Genomic DNA, 19,682 nt, shown 5'->3' on the forward strand with positions numbered 1-19,682 from the left:
AGCTTCGAGTGACTACTATTTCTCCTCGACCAAAGGTGTGTAATTCAAAATATTTACCCATGCTGGCAATTGAAACAACTAATTAACAACAATCATAATACTAGCTGTAATTCGTGTAGTTATTATAGATCCTTCACGTACTCGTAAATACATCGTAGCGCTATACACTTTCTATAGCATTATCTCTCTCTATTTCAGCTCGGCGCTAAGTTTTTTATACTTCCAAAATCATCTGGAAATTAGAATTTTAGAAGTTGATATTGTTCAGAATATGTCTAATGACAAAAAAAAAATTATATTACTTTATCTTCTCAAAATTTCGATTAGGGTAGAGTCGGGTACTTAAGGAGTATTGCTTATATTTCTGTATAATATTGAGTAATAATCAATATTTTTGTATGTTTCTATTGTTTTATCATCTAATTAAATAATGCAAAAAGAATAAACCAAAAAAAGGAATAGTTTAACTTAAAAAGAAAGAAATTTTTAAAAAAAAACATGTTTTTCAGCTCTTTCCAAAATGTGTCGGGTAGCCCCGCCCAGTTACAAAAATTATGTTTTTTGACTGTTTCTTCAGGTGTAAATGAAAATGACCAATGTATTGACAATAGATAAACCTCATTTATCATTTTTATCACAAAATTCAACCGATTTTTCTTAATTTCATGACTACTGTATTTAACATATTTTCAAAACTATTGTTTACCATGCTACCAGCCGCATAAATACTTGAAACTTTGAAAATAATCCTTTTTTAATATAACAATTCATGTCCGATGGTCCATTGACTTTAAAAAATATTCTATACATATGAAATTGACAGTGGGCGGGGGTACCCGACACTCCCCTACTCCCTACTTCCTTACTACAAAATTTCGTCCCAAGTGCTTCGGGTAATCGAGATCCTACTCTAATATAGTAAGGTACCCTTAGCAATATTTAATTCATTTTTACTATATGAATACCTATTATACATATGAATAAATAATACGAGATATGTTTATTCTTATAAATAATATATTTTTTCTACAGCAAACAGACTTAGAACCTGAGGTAATAGTTTCTGTTAGTGGACAGGCCTCAACACAAACAGCAACCACAGATGCTTCCAAAGCTAATCAACCAAAACGTTTGCACGTTAGCAACATTCCTTTCAGGTTTAGAGATCCAGACCTTAGGCAGCTATTTGGAGTAAGTATTTATTTTTGTATTTGTTCGAAAATGATATTCCTTTCAGCTAACGGTATCTTGTATTAATCTATTTATTACTGTGTATTTATTACTATCTGTTAAAGAATAAAAAACTTTTTTAACAAATAAATTGTATAAAAGAGGAGTTAATATCCCTGTAAGCATCGTTTACATTTAAGAGTATGCAAATCCTAAAAAACAATCAAATTTTAGATTTTTTTTGTCTTAACTCTAAAAGAAATGTATATTTGAAGCTTTATTAATATCTTTATTAATGTTTTTTAAACGAAATAGCTTAGAAGCGTACCTTAATAATTATGTTACAATTTTGCCTTAATTTAGACAAAAGTTAAGTTCTTAAAGTTATAAAATGTTTATTTCTATTTTTTCTTCTTTTATTAGTTTCTCAACTAAGTTACAACCATTTTTTATAATGTTTTGAAAGTTTAAAGTGTTGTTCCATTTCATGCAAAAGCAGCTTTAAATAGCTAGAAACAAGTGCATATTTGAGGTCAAGCTTTCATTTTCTAAACTTGCTATATTAATTGCCATGGGTTATTTTAAAAAGGGTCCCTTCTCATACACAGCACAAATGTCATGAGCAGCGTTTAAGGGTTTCAAAACCTTGATTAAAAGAAAAAAGCAGGAGTTGCACAAAATTCTTATTTTTCTCGATTTTTTTTTTTTTTTTTTTTTTTTTTTTTTTTTTTTTTTTTTTTTTTTTTTTTTTTTTAAGATCTGAAAATAAATTTTTCAGGTCTTCAAAATTGAGTCGAGTAAAAATAAACCATAGATTCCTGTGGAACAAAACATTATCTTTCACGTGATATGCGAAATGTCAAAATTTAATTTAAAAAAAGTAGAGGGAATTTATTTTTAATTCAATATTTTGCAAACGACCTTTTTAATTTCTTACTAATTTCCTGAAAATTTCATAAAAGCTTCAAATAATAATTTGAAATATTTTTAGGGATTGCTTAGTTGAAATAATTACAAAACTGTTGCAACTTTTTGCTGTGTTTAAAATGTATAAAAAACGTAGTTTTTAATTAAAAGAAAGGGGTCAAAATTTAGTTTTTTATGCATTGCTAAAGTTTAACGGAATTTGAATCTTCAGCCATTGTATATTAATATTATACATGAATGAAAAAATCAGAAGATTTTCTATTTACATTTGATAGAGTGACAATTTCCTTTGTTACACTTTTTGCACATTAATGTGTAATTTAACTGTTATATTAGTTACCTTAATTAATTAGCATAAATTGTTTTACGTTTTCAAATTAAGCTAGACACTTTGCATTGATTTTTTAAAAAAATTAACTTAAAATGTCCCGTGTTGAGTATATAGATTGGTTATTATCATATTTTAAAAACAAAAAAAAACTCAAATGCTTAACCTACTTTGATAATTAAGTTATTAAATATATTTTCAGCAATATGGTCCTATTTTAGATGTAGAAATTATCTTTAATGAAAGAGGCTCGAAGGTATGTAATGTTTTGTTCATATTTAATGTAGAAGTTTTCTAAAATATTTCAATTTATTTTTTTTAAATTATCTTTCTTCTTAAATTAAATAAAAAAATAACATTTTAGTAATTTTGTTGTTAAGAAATAATACTCAATATCTATAGAATTTTGAAATTATTGCTATGTGTTAACCTAATCTATATTCATTTACTTATTTTAACTTATATATTTTCAACTCACATAAAATATGTAAGCTAGTTTGATCATAAGATTAAAATTTATTTTCGTTATAAAAAAAAATGTGGTTAATTTATTTTCTATTGTCATTTCAGTAATATTGTTTTTAAATAAAATTATTATCCATCTTTCTAGTTCTACATTACTATTTTCATTTTTGCTCGGCTTTATTATTATTATTTAGCTTTTCTTTATTAGCTTTTTACTACAATCATATAATCATTTTAGCTTACGTGAAATATTTCAAAAGTTTTTTTTTTTTTTTAATAGTAAATTTCAGAATTAAGATGCTTTAAAATAACTTAAAATTTGAAATAGAAATGAAATTCTTTCTTTAAAATTCTTTAAAATTCTATTCTTTAAAATTTTGAATATTATTTTTCATTGAAATATATTTCCTCATAAAGCAAAATACATATTATATACATTGCTTTATTATATGCACTAAATATTTTATATATTATATTTATCATTAAAATATAAAGCATTAAAATAAAAATTAAGAACTTGTTAATTTTGAAAAATGTGCATATTAAGAATTGTATATATTTTAATTTTTTTATTATTATTTTAGTTTTTATAAACTTTATTTCTTACAAAAAAGTGGTTATAAAATTGTACTATTATGCATTTCATAGGAGGTGTTGCTTATGAATTGGTACCCAATCTACGAAAAATTAAGTAAATAATAAACTAATTTAAGAATAGTTCATGATCTTTATGTGCAAATAACTTTAAAAAGTAAAAAAAAATTCGAAATTTATGACGCATTAGCGTTACATGAAAAATTATCCTCTGCTATTCAGTATCGAGAATAGCTTTTCAAATACAATTTTTTTTCCTTTTTTTTTTCAATTTTTTTTCTTATTTTTATTTTGTACCATTTTCGCAATTGTACAGGAGCATTGCTAAGAAAGAAAAAAAAAACACTTCAACATTTATGAATGTAAATGTGTTTGATAATTTCACAATAAGAACAATCTCTGAGAAATCATACTTGAGAAGCGGAGAGCATTCCAGGAAAGAATATTTCGACCTACAAAAAAGTGGGGAAATATTAATGTTAATATCTGATATAATTACAATTCATTTACAAATTCTCTAAAATACAATCAATCATTGAAAAGAATTGATCGAACTTACCCCTTTCAATCAGATTTGCAATCAATACTGAATAGTCATGAACGGTGATGCTTATTTTTTTTTTATATATAAATTTTAAAACTGTCCGAAAATTTAATTTTAAAAAATCTAACGTTAAAAAAAAATCTAGTTTACAGGAATTCAGATAGGAATTTGAAGAATCCCATACTTGAAATAAAAGAAATTCATAAAGAATGAAAAGCTGTTTCAAAATTGATAAGGTAATACCTTGGGAAAATACTTTTTAATATACCCTTTTCTTACTTCGAACACTTTTTCGGGAATGGCAAAGTTTGTATACAACACCTCATATGACCTTTTAGATATATAATATTTATTAATCATTAAATAATATTTGTTGCTTATTGTAGAGCTGTTTTTTATTAAATTATTGTATTATGTACGAAAAATGAGGTAATAAGAGTCAATGATATTAAGAGACTGCTTTAAAGTGATAATCATTTGGTTAAAAAAATACATGTAATGTGCGCAATTTGTAACATGGAAAATTTAAGTTACAAAACCCTTAATAGGAAAAAAAATTAATTTAAAAAAAATTAAAAGCAATTAAATAATTTAAATTAAATTGTTAAAACTTTCAAATAGGTAATGGTTGGAGTTAAAGTCAGTGACCTAAATACTAAATAAGGAATAAACCATGTATATACATGTTACGCTTTGAAGCCTAAACATTGTAAGTTCGTAGTGTGGCCGGTGCTTCTTGAAAAAGATACAGGAAAATACAGGAATCATAATATAATTTTATTAAAGTAAGGGCCAGAGCCCCAGAATGACAACCTTACATGCTGGTGGATAGGTAGAGAATAGCACATTTGACCTTGGAAAGAGGGTTTTTATATCTTTCTGGACAATATATTTAAATGTTAATAGGTCTCAGTAGCGTGGGACTGATCAATTTCCCAAGCTGCTAAAGCCACATCATCACATTTTTTTAGATAATTAGATTAATATTATTACTTTCTTGTGGGAAAGGTTTTTAAACGTTTGCGCGTTGGATAAATGCTCTATTTAAGGATTATATTTAATACATAATTGTTTTAACATTACATTCATGTATATATATGCATGCCATAAACACGTGTTTAAGTGATAAATAAATTATAAATCTGAAATAAAAGTATCAGCATTTTTAAGTCATTAATAAATGCTAAATGAAACGTTATTTATACTCTTTTCAGTAAAGAATGTTTCATATTAATGGTACTAAACGCAGCCAAACTTAAAACGGAAAACTTTTGTTATGGTTTCAAAATAATAAGCTTAATGTCTTTCTCACTAAGTCCAAACATCTGTTGCAGCAGGAAGTTTATGGACGTCCTAAATCAGTCGAAATCATAAACAATAACAAACTTACGGTTAATCTAACTCTACGCAAGTCTCCCTACTTCTAATATTTGAAGAAATAATTCATCTAAGCAGATTTCGTGAAAGCTAGTTTCTTTAGTTGATCTATGTACAAAAATAATAATTTCAGTTTCCTTTTTTACGAACTTACAAATCAATGTCTTCACAATTTTCGTAAAAAATTAATAATTATTAAATAAATATAATAAAAACATCCTTAATGAAACATATTATTCATATTCTTACTCGGTAAATTTATACTTACGTTACGCATACGGTATGAATTTAGCATGCATTTGTACGCAATGCATTTATACGTATATGCAATGCATGCGTGTACGTAGTGCATTAAATGTATTTATAATTATTACACTGTGTAATACGAAAATGTTATGCATTATAAAAATCTAGGTTATAGGCAACTTGAAAAAATAACTTCTGAATGAGTTTACAGTCTCTTAATACTTTATCTCCTATTACAAGAATTTTTCATACTTATTTTTGAAAAGTAAACCGAAACAACTAAACATATTTACAAAGCATGGTTAATATGTATTCACGTTTAATCACATTTTTTATTTAACCTCGACATTGAATTTAACATTCTAATAAAATAAATGCATTTGCATTCAATTTTATTCGATGCAAAAAAAACTAAAATGTGTCTAAGATACTTTATTTTTAGGCTTCTTACAAACTTTCAAAAAACAGTATTAAAACTTGCTGTGTTTTTTAAAACAAATGCTATGTTTGTGATAAATTATAGCGTTATTATTAAGCTGAAAAAATATTAAAGTATTTTAATGTATCCCTTTTTAGATTCAAAATGTTGAGGTTTTTTTCCTCTTCTTCAAATATATGAAAAAATATGAATGATTTAAAAAAATGAAAAAATCTATTAAAATTTATTATCGCTTAAAATTTTTAATTAAGGTAATTAAAATTTTATTATATTATAATTTAATTATAAATCACGCATTTAAAACCAATATGCAAAAAAATTCGTTTGTTCTTTTTTTTAATGTATGAAACAGTTAGACTGTTACCTATCAGTGAACTACTCAACAAACTATGATCTAATATTTTGATTCAATTTCAAAAAAAGTAAAAATAAAGACGCAATATATGTTTATCATAGTAATAAAAATTAAGGAATATTTCATTTTGCATGCACTAAATGTACTAAATAGCCAAGTTAACATATTAACTGCTAATTTAAACTGGTGTATAATACTCGATGTTGAATGCATTTAGAATCTTCCTGGAGAAAACAATAAAAGTCACTATAAATTTTTAATTGACGTGGCAGAAAATATGACTTTTGAAACCTGACTGAAATCCTATAGTTTAAGATGACAAATAAGTTAAACTAATAAATCTGAACTTAAATACGAAAATAAATAAATAAAAAATAAAGACATTTTTGTTTAGTTTCGGCAGATTTAACAACTGGCCTAAACTTATAGTTAAATTCAGACAATTAAAAGAACACCAATCCGTCATCCACTAGGCTTACGACGATGAACTATCTCAATTTTTCAGGACCTTATTCACAGTAAAAACCCGTTTTTTTGGAGAACTAACCGGTTTATGAGTATAGAATCAGCATTTTTCTGGGATTAGTTGAAGTTGTTGTGCTTTTTTCTTATTGTACCTAATTATAGTTTGTCTATAAAAAGAACTCCACAATGTCAAAGGTCGTCTTCTGCTATTGAAGCACGCGATCCTAAGAGAGGAGCTTCTCTCTCCCTTGATTCCCTTTCTCTTATCATCCCGAGTCAAATCCTGTTTTTAATAATAACCAAACTGAATACACTTTCCTTTAATAATTAAACATCAGAACCATAATCACCACAGATGAGTGATGGGGGGGAGTTCTTTCCATAGACACTTATAGTATAGTGATTGATGAATCCCTGTGATTGATGAATGAACTTATTAATCCTTCTAATTGAAAATAAGCTCTATTTTTCTTGATACTTTCATGAAACTGAGCTACAAAGCACATGATCTACATATTCCTTTTTTGAGTGGTTTCAATTTATGCAAATCTATTAAAATATCTTAAAATTTATTAAAATATCTAGAAATTTGCTTTATAATTTGTGAACGCATATTACCAAAGTAGAAAAAATAAGTATTTTGTTTGTATTTATTCTCACTTAAAAGATACAAAAAGTTGTTTCGGTTAACTTTTTATTGTATTTTAAAGTAAGGAACTGAAATTTTATTATGAATGCTTATGTCTGAGTAGCTGAGCACTACTAGTAGTTACTGAATGCCTGTTCTTGTTTGAACACTTTTTCTTTTATTTTAATTTCACTCCACAAAATTTTTACAGTGCATGCTTGCATGTTACCTTTCTCCTCTAAAATACAAAACCTGTTTCATTTATTATTTATTACATTATTTTTATTTTTTAAGATGCTGCCAGTTACAAATTAATAGCTACAAGTCACAAAATCGTAAATTTATTCACGTACTAAATAGTGTACAGCATACTGATACAAATATTTGCTAAATCTTTACATAATTCAACTGTATTTTTTAGTTAAACTACGGAGTAAACAATGAAGTTACTCTCGTGGGATTCAAATATTGACTAGGTATTTTAGTCACGGAAACTAAACTGCTTTATGAAAATCCTGGAAAGTTTATTCATTTATTGCTATGTTATATTCAACTTAATCCCAAAAGTTTGAAAATATTATTATTTCCAAATGTAATTTTTTATATTGTCAGTTCTAATAAATAGGAATAAAAAATTTATCATGATCTTTATATTTTGGAATTAGTCCTTTAGACTGCAGAGCTTTTTTCTATTTTAATAAATTTATCGATAATTCGTATTTAATAGAAACTAAGTGTAGTTTGAATTATTTTATTTAAACATTTTAACAAGAAAAGATGACTAGAGGATATCTCGCCAATATCTTTTTTACGTATGGTTTGCTTCAATTATCATTTTGAAATATGAAACTTAAATTAAGTTATTTTTTCTTAGAAATTACTGGATCAACTTTCCAGCACTAGTTCGTTTGAATAATCTATTATGTCTATTGTATTTGTGTTATTTTTTTAAATGAATTTTTGTATTAAAATTCAAAATTTTGTTAAAAATTTAACTAAAGATTGGTTTTAACCGTAATTAAAATATCGTAGGAAAATTTTAAAAGAAACACTTATTGGTAAAATTTATAAAGACAATAGAGAAAACATAAACACAAATTTTAAGAATTGATTCAGTTAAGATTTACCAATTTTTAGAATGTTGTACTACAGATCATGCAAAGTTGGCCATTTTTGATAATCTAAAATTATTCTATTGCTTTCCAATTGTGTATTTTACCAGTTTTAAGCTTGAAAATATTAAAAGTTTTTAATTTTTAATTATGAGCAAATTCTAATTACTAACATTATTTTGAGAAATTTATTTTGAATAAATAACTTTATTTACTTCTAAATTTATGTATTCTTGCAAACACACAAATGAAAAATGTTTCATTACTTCACCACATTTTTAAATAATACTCATGCAATGGATTTGTAATGCAAAGATAACTTTTTTTACTTTTCCTAATTGTAAATTAAAGTGTGTTGAAATCTAAATTTAGAAGTATAATGTACGGTTTTGTAAAGTAACATGATATTTGTTTATATAACTTGTTAAGAACACGTTATCTTATTTAAAATCAATATAACTCATATTAATCGAAGATATTTCTAATTCAATGCTTTTAGCTCTGATATTTTATTGCTCCTAAATGCACATAAGTTAAGTATGTTATATTCTATTATTATTATTATAGTTTTCTACTATTTATTCATTATGTGTTAACATTGTTGGATAGTAACTTTAAAATGAAATACTACAATTTCATAGAGAGCTTTTAATTTATTACTTTGCTTTTTTACTTATGAGTTTTATAAAAATAAGTTAAAATTATTGCAATATTACTTAAATACAAATAATTTAAAAATTTTACTTTCGTACTTTTTTCAGATAACTAATAATTACATTATTTAGATGGACTACATTTTAAAAATACTTAACTTTTTCATAAAGAAAATTTGGCGAATGAAGAACAAACTGTGGGGAAAAAATTTCTTTGATACATGATTGTTTTTTTCTTCTTCTAAATACAGTAACTATTTTCATCTTTTAGCTCAATTTAATAAGTGAAATGTATAACTTTTATCATAATTTAGCTAAATAAAACCAACAAATTGTTTATTTTTTACCACATAACTGGCAGCATTATTTATTATATATTTATTTTGAAATAGGAACTGTTTTCTCCAAAATTTAAGTTTATACCTTCCTCAAACCATTTTATTTTGGGTGCTTCAAAAATAGCTATGATATACTTAAAATTAAAATATTGCGTTCCTTTTTTTTTATTGATAAAAGTTTTAGGAATTTGTTTATATTTTACTTAAAGAAAGAAACACTTTAGGGAAATTATACTAAGCGATTTTGTATAAAAATAATTAACCACTTTCATAAAATGTATTCAAATGATAAATATGATGTAAAATATTTAAATCATAATAATTAATCTCACTATTTATATTATAATCTTTAAAACTATACTTGCAAACTTAATAAAATAATTTGTTTTCTGGAGCAAAAATATAATGTAAAATTTCAATTGTTATGTTTACTAATATAACTAAATAAATATTTCAAATACACTTTTTAAAAAATTAAATCATGCTTTCTTTATAATTAGAATGTAGATAAATTCAGTTTGGCACTCATTTTTCTCTGATTTCTTTCTTTCTTATTTTGTTTTGTTACCTTCTGTTTCAGTTGCAGCAATAGGGCATTAAAAGTTCGTTGTTTGTGTTTACTGATTTTATATTTCAACTATTTCATGCACACATTGATCTTAATTTTTTAAACAATATTAATATCAATGTTTAGCTTAAAACAAAGCTAAGATAGTTAACCCAAAGCAAAAAAGAGCAGATATTTTTTAATACTTTACCTTAAATGCAAACTGATAAAACTGGTTCACAACAGTTTCGCAAGCATTTCATTTAGACGGGAGTTCTATTCTTATCAGCAAAAAAAAATTGCGAAGTTTTCGCAGAAACAGTTTTGAAATTAATAAATTCAATACTTCAGTAATAATATTTAAAATGATAAGAAAAATTGTTCTATGATAAAAGGATAGGTTTACACCGTACGTATCCCATATACATCAGTATATCCATACACAAAATAAAACAGCTTTTACTAGAAAACATTTTATCTATACAGAAACTAAAACAATATATTTTAATATATTCCTTAGATAATATTCTTGCACAATATAATCGACGAAAAGGTTTACTACGGATTTCCTTCATATGAAACCTGTTATTTATTTCGTGAAAATAGACTAAATATTGAATTACGTGATGTTAATTATCATTCTGAACGAAAGTTTGCAATGATTCCAAATGGGCACAATTTAATAACGCTGCTTATAATCAATATTATGATTTATATATGGTTTAAGAAATTTTAATGGTTACCAAATATATCGATATTGTTTCTGAGTTATAATGACAGTTCCTTGGGATTAATTTTTTAACATTCTTGGCATACTGCCATATTAATTACCTTTCATTTTTAACCTACTGATGGTTTGAAAAATTAGCAAAATTGGGAGAATGTTTCTCCCCAATACACTATTTCCTTATCTCAATAAAATGGAAAAAATGGTTTTGCTATGTGAAGAAGACTGTGGATTAAATTACAACTTTTTAAGTGCAGAACTGTCAGTGGGCAAATATTAACATGCTTATTTAAGTCTTTTAAATAATTTTAATACAACTATAAATTGAAGCTATATATTTCATAGCTACATATTTGATACAACTATAAATTTTAATACTATATTTCAAATTGAAGAAAAATTAGGAAAAAGAATTTCCCTCAAAATTTTTACAATTAACGATTAGTTAATTTCAGATTATATGATATGAATTATTTTTTAACGTCTTTTTGCTGCAACTGATGATCTAAGCACTCTGGTATTCAGACATTAGACAATATTGCATGAACATTTTGCAAAGTTGTATGAATGATATTAAATAATAAGAAGTGAAAGAAATACTTTACTTGTTATAAAAAAAATAGATGAAGTATAATTTTTTGAATAATTTATACATTTTTAGAAGGTTTTATATTACATTACGCAGTATGCACGGATTTTAATGCATGTTTCTTGTTTCTTGTCTTATGCATGCAGGGTTTCGGTTTCGTAACATTCGCAAATAGCCTCGATGCTGATAGAGCACGTGACCACTTGAACGGCACGGTGGTAGAGGGACGAAAGATTGAGGTGCATGTTCCATTTCTTATTTCTAAAATTCTTTTGTACATGTGATAATGGCACTTTTAAATTTCAATGATGTATGTACGTGCTTTGAATAGTAGCTGCTTAGATTCATTGGCAAAGAAATGTCTATCCATGTAATTTGAAGCACAAAAAGCAAAATGTTTTATGCTGTTGCTAATTGTTATTCAATTTATTGCTAATACTTTAGTTTTTGCATAAGCAATAATGGTATGTATGTTTTAATTTGACACGAAAACAAAACTATGAATATTCATGGGATTAGATTTTGTAGTCTATTTTCTTTTCATGAATTTGAATTAGAAGTTGAATAGTGTGTTGATTCAACTAATCTCGTGTAGATTATGGAAACCTCGATTTTTATATATGTTGTCATATTTTAAATATTGTAGCAACATTTTGAATTTTTCAACCAAAATGATTGATGTTCATGGTAATTTATTGTGTCATACATTTTCTGTTAGCATTAATATAAATTGTATAAAATAGAATAATTTGATATCATTTTTAATAGATTTGCTCGTTGATATGAAATATAATATTGTTCTTTGTCATGTCAACTATATAATATATTTGAGATATAATATTATCCATAACTATACAACAAATCGTTTTTCCTTTCTTTTGTGGTCAGAAGGATTTATTAAAAAATTATTAAGAATGAATGTTGAGTCCATTAAATGGTTCATGAATAATATTTTAGACGTTATCAATGGGTAGAACTTTTTTTATTCAGAACATGATTTACATATTGCCCAATAATCAATTTTGTCCACCTGTAGTAAGAAAACCTCATTAACATCATAATAACTTCGAGTTCAGTAAATAGTTCACTAACGACATTTTAGGCGCTATTATGGTAGGGTTTAATGCATAAGAAGTGCTACTCAGCTTGCACAAAGCTTCCAGCTAAGGCACACATTCCTATTAAAAATAGATGTAATTGATCCACATTGTCTTTACTTGTGCTGCACAGCCTTGCTTAATTCCCGAAATTCGTGCTGATCTTAGCAATCAATCTCAATAAATAAGCAAAGAGATTCAACATAGCTGTTACGATGTTCACAATATCATGCATGAATAATTGAAAAAAGCTGAAGCTGGTTTCACTAACGTTATCTACATTGGTTTAGAGTAACAAAAGGACAAACGTTTAACATCTAGCATAGATTCTCAGAAAGATACATACATCTTATTAAATTAAATATTATATTTAAAGAAATAGGATTTTATGAATTCTTAAACTGAATGAATACTACCCTATTTCTTCTTATAACTGCCGCTAGATGGCATTACGTTTGCTCATTTAATCTGAAATGATATTTTCCGCCATATATGGTAAAATATCCTGTTTTTCAGCATTTTAGTGGATATTTAAACTTTTATTGATAATAATAAAGCCTAATTTGTCAACACCATAATTCAAAAAATAGTAGTTTAATATTAAATGATCATTTTGAGAATAGAGAACGATATTTGTCTCTTGCTCAGTAGTCTATCTAGTTAAATGTATACTTTACTTTGCTTTTAAAAAATTTTTAAGCTATGCAGTGATAATGTAAAACAATCTATATTGATTTGATGGAAATTACTTTGTTTTTCATTAGCCAAAACACAAAATAAGAAGAGTATCTTAAAATATGAAACATTATAAAAACGTAATACAATATCAATGAGATGAATGTTTATGGGAATAGGTGCCAGATTTCAATTTAAATATTCTCAATTCTACATTCAATCCAATTTCTATATTCTCCGTAGTTAATTGTATAGATTTAATCAAATACTTTCCACAGCATGCTTTCTTTGCATTATTAATTTATGTTCGGCTGAATAGTTCAGTTTAAAAATTCAAATTAAAAATGGAAAAAAATATATAATATTAAATATTTAAGATTAGTGCAACAAATTTTCGCCATATAAATGTTTCATTGGGATTCTACATATTTAATACTCCAGCAAAGAAACCTCTTAAATTTTAAAACAACTTTCTAATGCTGTCAGAGAGCTTTGCATTTTGCTTTTTGTTATTTTAAAAATATTCTTAACTAATGCATAAGTTGCATTGTGTTTGGATGATAGCTTGTTTGTATATCTAAAACTAATATTATATCTATGACTATTGGCATTAAATACACTGTCTTGCTTTTAGTTAAATGAATGAATTGGTAGCTAGTTTGCTGTTTATGGCAAATTTCACTGCCTGAATTTGCTCTAGAATTGACTAAATAGCACGTTGTCATGCTAATAGGATTGACATTTCTTATGCTGATATTTGTTTAAGAAATTATGTATTTAGTAGAAAAACTGTGTGAAATGATCTAATATAAACACGAATAAAAAACACAAAATTTAAAACCAATGAAAATTCTGCAATGAATTTTTTTAAATGAATTAAAAAACTGTTAGATAAATTATAAATTCGTTTGATATTTTTCATTCTTAATTTGCAAAATGATTATCATGTTTTTAACTTTAGTGTCGAAAGTATATTCTAAAACTTTTGAATTCTCTCTATATACAAAGCGTCCTAAAAAAATTCAGTAATTTAATTTAAAGCAAATGAAATAAAAAGAAATTTTTTATCAATATCTCACATTGCAAACGTATTTCTGCTTTCTGCTTTAAAATTGCTTTTATTAGAATCATTTCTCACTGTCATCTGCAGTGTAGTATATAGTTGTGTTGTACAGCTGACGAAGTGCCAAAATATTTTTCCAATGGTGTTCTTTTTCCGCCACTCAGACCAACTGATATTACATTGTTGCTGTCTTGAAGTAATAACAGGTAAGAATTTCGACAGCTAAAATATCTTTAACTGAAAAGTTCTAAAGTCACTTGCAGTCTATGATACTAAAATGTTTGAATTCTTAAAATACGGATATAGATCAAAGTTCTAAAGTCACTTGCAGTCTATGATACTAAAATGTTTGAATTCTTAAAATACGGATATAGATCAAAGTTCTAAAGTCACTTGCAGTCTATGATACTAAAATGTTTGAATTCTTAAAATACGGATATAGATCAAAGTTCTAAAGTCACTTGCAGTCTATGATATTAAAATGTTTGAATTCTTAAAATACGGATATAGATCAAAGTTCTAAAGTCACTTGCAGTCTATGATACTAAAATGTTTGAATTCTTAAAATACGGATATAGATCAAAATTCTAAAGTCACTTGCAGTCTATGATACTAAAATGTCTGAATTCTTAAAATGCGAATATAGTTATAATTTAAAAAGTATTTATAGGCTTATTTGAACACTAAAAAATTGAAAGCTAACTTATCATTTCATGAAAAAAACAGCTAAAAATACAATTACCAATAAATATTACCTTAAGAATTCACTTTGAAAAGTTATGGCATATTTTTTCTAAATGCTTTAAAACATATTTATTAAAGTGTATTTTAAATTGTTATTGTTGCTATTATGATAAAGTATCCAATAAAGATATTAAATAAAAAAAAACAATTACATACATGTGCCTTAAAATATCAAGATATGTAATCCAGGATCAACATATTTAAACTTCTGATATATTAATATGTATCATTAAGTGTCCTCTTGAATAGGTACACAGAAAAAGAACTGAAAATAAATACTATGGAGAAAAGTTGTAAGCGAACGTCTTACTTCACTTTCAGAAAAAAATTAGTTGAAGACTGAACCATAATCTTGATATTTTTAATCAAAATTTGCTCTACAATAAAAAAAAAGTATCAAATTGAATCTTATTCAAATTCAAGCTAATCATCAGTTACGTCATGTATTCAAGTTTAAGAGAGATTAATTTTCATAATATATCGGTTAAGCTTGAATCTCAATCAAAACCGGTGTATAAAATTTAAACAATTTTATGTTTCAATACGCATCAAAATCAAAATTTGCTCACAATTACATGTTCAATTTTAAAATTAATCATAAAAATAAAATAAAGGTTTTTCTCAAAGACATAGTGAAACTTTAATGTTTTTCTGATGTTGAGTTCATTACTAAAGCAAATATTTATAAAGAAATTTAAACGCATTTTAATAATGTCATTTCTAGTATTGCATAAAATATCCCCAACTAAGGAGAAATCAAAAAAAGCTTCTTATCTTCTTTTGCATTTAGACCAATTTTGGGAAATTTTCTTAATAACATTTCTTCTCTGTTTAACTTGAATTGACGTTCATTTTATTTAAAAAGTCACCACAAAGGTAATTTCGTGTAAAACATTTTATTTACCTAAGTTGGTTCAAATTTACAAAGTTGCAGACACAAAATTAAACACTTAAATTTGTTGTATATTGGCTACAAATATACACTTCCTACTAATGTGCTATTTGAAATGATCTGAGATTCATTCCTAATGCTGATTAAAAAATTAAAAAAATGGCGCTCAAACATGCACTACACAACCACAATTTAAATCTAAGGTTAGTTGGTAGAAGTACTCCCCCGACTTCTGCACCACGCGAGTGTTACCCAAGTGAGTGTGAACTTAGGATCTAAAATTAGTTGCATTAGAATATTAGATTAAATATATTACACTAGAGTGAATTTCGAACCAGTAAAACATGATCGGAGACAGTGCAATCGAATCAGATACCCAGCCTTTATACGGAAAATCGAATTCCGACCTAAGCCGTGGTAGGCGTTGACTACACCCACCACACTAGTTAGGTGGCTGGTTTCTCATTGACAGAAATTAAATAACACTATTTATTCAGTAACTTTTAACTAAAACTATCGTGTTAATAATTTAAAATTTAACCAGCAGGTATAATAGAAAAAAGAGAAAAGCCATTTTAAAATGAATGCGAAAAAAATTTTATATATGTAAGCATTTAACAACTTTTTTAATCAGAGAAAAGAATAAAGTAATTTTTTTAGATACAAGATTGCTACTTCTTTTTAACTGAAAAAGAAATTCTTAATAACAGTATAAAAAAGTATTTTAAATAATTCAAGCAAGGAAGAAAAGTCGGTCAAAAAACTGCACGATGTTTTTAAGTTATCTGATGCATAAATTACAGTGCCCACTGTTCCGTAACAAAAAAGGAACTTTTTAAAAAAATAAAACGCAACAAGCTGTTAAAAGAAGCCGACTGGATTACTCAATTCTAATTCAAAACACTCGGAAGTTTTTGGTCCAGTAAATGCTTTAAATGAAAAGGTCCTATAAATATATTATCTATCTGAAATTTATCATCTTGTATTATTCTAACTTTAATTTTTTCAATTAAATGTGTAAGAAAAATAAAGTTAAAAGTATTAGGCGTCTATCAGACACTGTTAAAAAGGCTTATAATTTCTAAATATTAATACCTTTTCCTTAAAATATTTTGTTAATTTCTTTTTTTCTAGAATTAAATTAACATTAAAAATTAAAAAAATATGCGCAAATATTTGTAGTTAAGCAGTGCAGATAAAAATAACTAACATTAATTTTCTATATACATTTAAATGAAAATGAAATAAACTAAAAGCTATTCTAGTATTTAAAATAAATGGCATACCTATAAATTTTAATTACTAGACTGTATAAGCTCTACAACGAACTATAAGATAATTGAACATTGTAATTACGTTGATGTTCGCCTAACTTATTCATGATTTTTAAAGAAAAATAATTAAATGTAAAAACAATTTTTTCAAACCTAAAATTTTAAAGCAATAGCTTTGAATAGTAATTTATAACTTACAGCCTAAAAGAAACTAATAATTTAGTTATGATTATTTACATAGTTGGAAACTTTGAATCATGTTAAACCGTGATGTGGTTTAAATGTTCCTTAACTTTAATATGATACTAAGCTGAATCCTATTATCGCGTATTTCTGAATTTCATCAATATAATACTATTCTTCAACTACTAATGTAATACTGCGTAATATACCCCGTAACGTAATACTACCACGTTATACTACGTGAAATTGAGCCATATTATAATTAACACTTTATTCAGGTTGCTGTAAGATACACACATTGTGATTCAAAGTATCGATTATAATGATTGAACATTGAACTGATTTTTTCTGAGCTAGTAGATATCAAGATCACTATTCTAGAAAGCTTTTCGTGTTCTTCAATAAATATTTGCTTTTTTCTTTTCTGCCATTCTTTCGACCTGGCCATTTTTTAATCATAAACATTCCTTGAACGCAAAGTAATATTATTTTAAATTTTATACAAATTTTCATTAATGTAAAATAAGCTGCATTCCCAATGATCATACTAAATATAGCAGCTAAAATATGAATTTACTTTTATTTTTAACTAAATAATGGAATTTTGCAATCACTATTCATCTTCTAAATGTAAGTGCACATCTTCAATAGTAGATGACAATCTCTACTTCTTTTGTAGCCTGTTAGTTTTCAGATTTATCTCACATTGATGATATTTCAGGCCGTATTTATCACTTACATTACTCCTTCAGATCATTAGACTCATTTAAATTACTCGTTCAAATTGTAAGACTCATTTACATTACTCCTTCAGATAGTAAGACTCATTTACATTGCTTATTCAGATCGTGAAACTCATTTACATTGCTCGTTTAGATTGTAAAACTCGTTTACATTACTCGTTCTGATCGTAAGACTTATATACTTTGCTTGTTCAGATCAAAAGACACATTTACATTGCTTTTTTAGATCCTGAAACTCATTGGCATTACTCGTTCAGATTGTAAGACTCACTGACATTACTCGTTCCGTTCAGATTGTAAGACTCATTTACATTGCTTGTTCAGATCGTGAAACTTCTTTACATTTCTCGTTCGGATTGTAAGACTCATTATATTACTCGTTCAGAGTGTAAGACTCATTTACATTACTTGTTCAGATCCTGAAACTCATTTACATTACTTGTTCAGATCGTGAAACTCATTTACGTGTCTCGTTCAGATTGTAAAACTCATTTACACTACTGGTTCAGATTGTAAGACTCATTTACATTACTGGTTCAGATTGTAAGACTCATTTACACTACTCGTTTGAAAGATCACGGCAAAATTTGGAGTAAGCATTTATCCGTGTAATATTCTGAACATTATTATATATTTCAGAAGTTGAATGAATATTATCGACGTAAATACAATTTTCTATCTTTTAGTGATCTTCTATGCGAAAATACTATTTTATATATATTACAGCATGACCTCTATGACTAAATTCGAATTAATTTACTATAAAAGAGTTTCAGATTGCAATCATCAAAAACTCCCTGGCAGACACATCTGACTGATCATGTGAAAAGCTTGACATGACTTGGCAGCGAAATAATTGTAATCAGCAATGACAATTATTTTCGCTGAGCAATGAAAATTCCAAACGTGTACTATTCTGTGTCAAAGATACTTAATATGCATTAAGTGTATAAGTTATCTTTACTGCCTGCTCCATAATCTTCAATGTGACAATTCTACTTTATCTTAACTTAAATACAATTCAACTCTCTAGAAATTAAAAATAACTCCTAATCATTTATTAATCATATCAAAAATATTAGAGAACGCTTAAATTTGATAGAAAAAATACTAGTTTCTGATTATTACGATTATTTCTGATTATTCTGATTATTTCTGATTGTCTGATCAAAGCAGATACGAGTTGATTATCTACCCGCATACTCTGTAAATGTGTCAATAGAAGAAGTTTCACGTAATAAAGAGAGAGGTATTTATCTGAGAAGAAAAAGATGAGTGAGCCAACCGAGAATACATTTTGGCATTATTACTCCTGGAACATGACCATTTCTCTTAATTTTAAATAACATTTTGAAAACTTCTTTAAAATTATTATTTACCTTTCATGAATTAGTTTTAAAACATCTCATTTATTTAATTTTTTAATCTAAAATTGTAGTTCCACATAAAATGCAATTTTAATTTTTGAAAAATATACCTGAATTAACTTTATTGCTAAAAGAGCTTT

At 26.2% G+C, this 19,682-nt stretch overlaps 1 protein-coding gene across 3 annotated transcripts in view; it reads left to right on the forward strand.

Annotated features, from left to right (window-relative positions):
• LOC107444238 (RNA binding protein fox-1 homolog 1-like) overlaps nt 1–19,682 on the forward strand; it is a 311,515-nt gene that overhangs the window by 271,536 nt on the left and 20,297 nt on the right. For all 3 annotated transcript variants that reach the window (XM_071177682.2, XM_071177681.2, XM_071177683.2), the window contains exons 3-5: nt 1,033–1,191; nt 2,628–2,681; nt 11,651–11,743. In XM_071177682.2, the coding sequence (XP_071033783.1) occupies nt 1,033–1,191; nt 2,628–2,681; nt 11,651–11,743 (306 nt within the window). The remainder of the gene's footprint in view (nt 1–1,032; nt 1,192–2,627; nt 2,682–11,650; nt 11,744–19,682) is intronic.

Source organism: Parasteatoda tepidariorum, chromosome 2, assembly GCF_982258835.1.
Source record: "Parasteatoda tepidariorum strain Cologne lab strain chromosome 2, Ptep-v5.0, whole genome shotgun sequence".
NCBI classification, from domain to species: domain Eukaryota; kingdom Metazoa; phylum Arthropoda; class Arachnida; order Araneae; family Theridiidae; genus Parasteatoda; species Parasteatoda tepidariorum.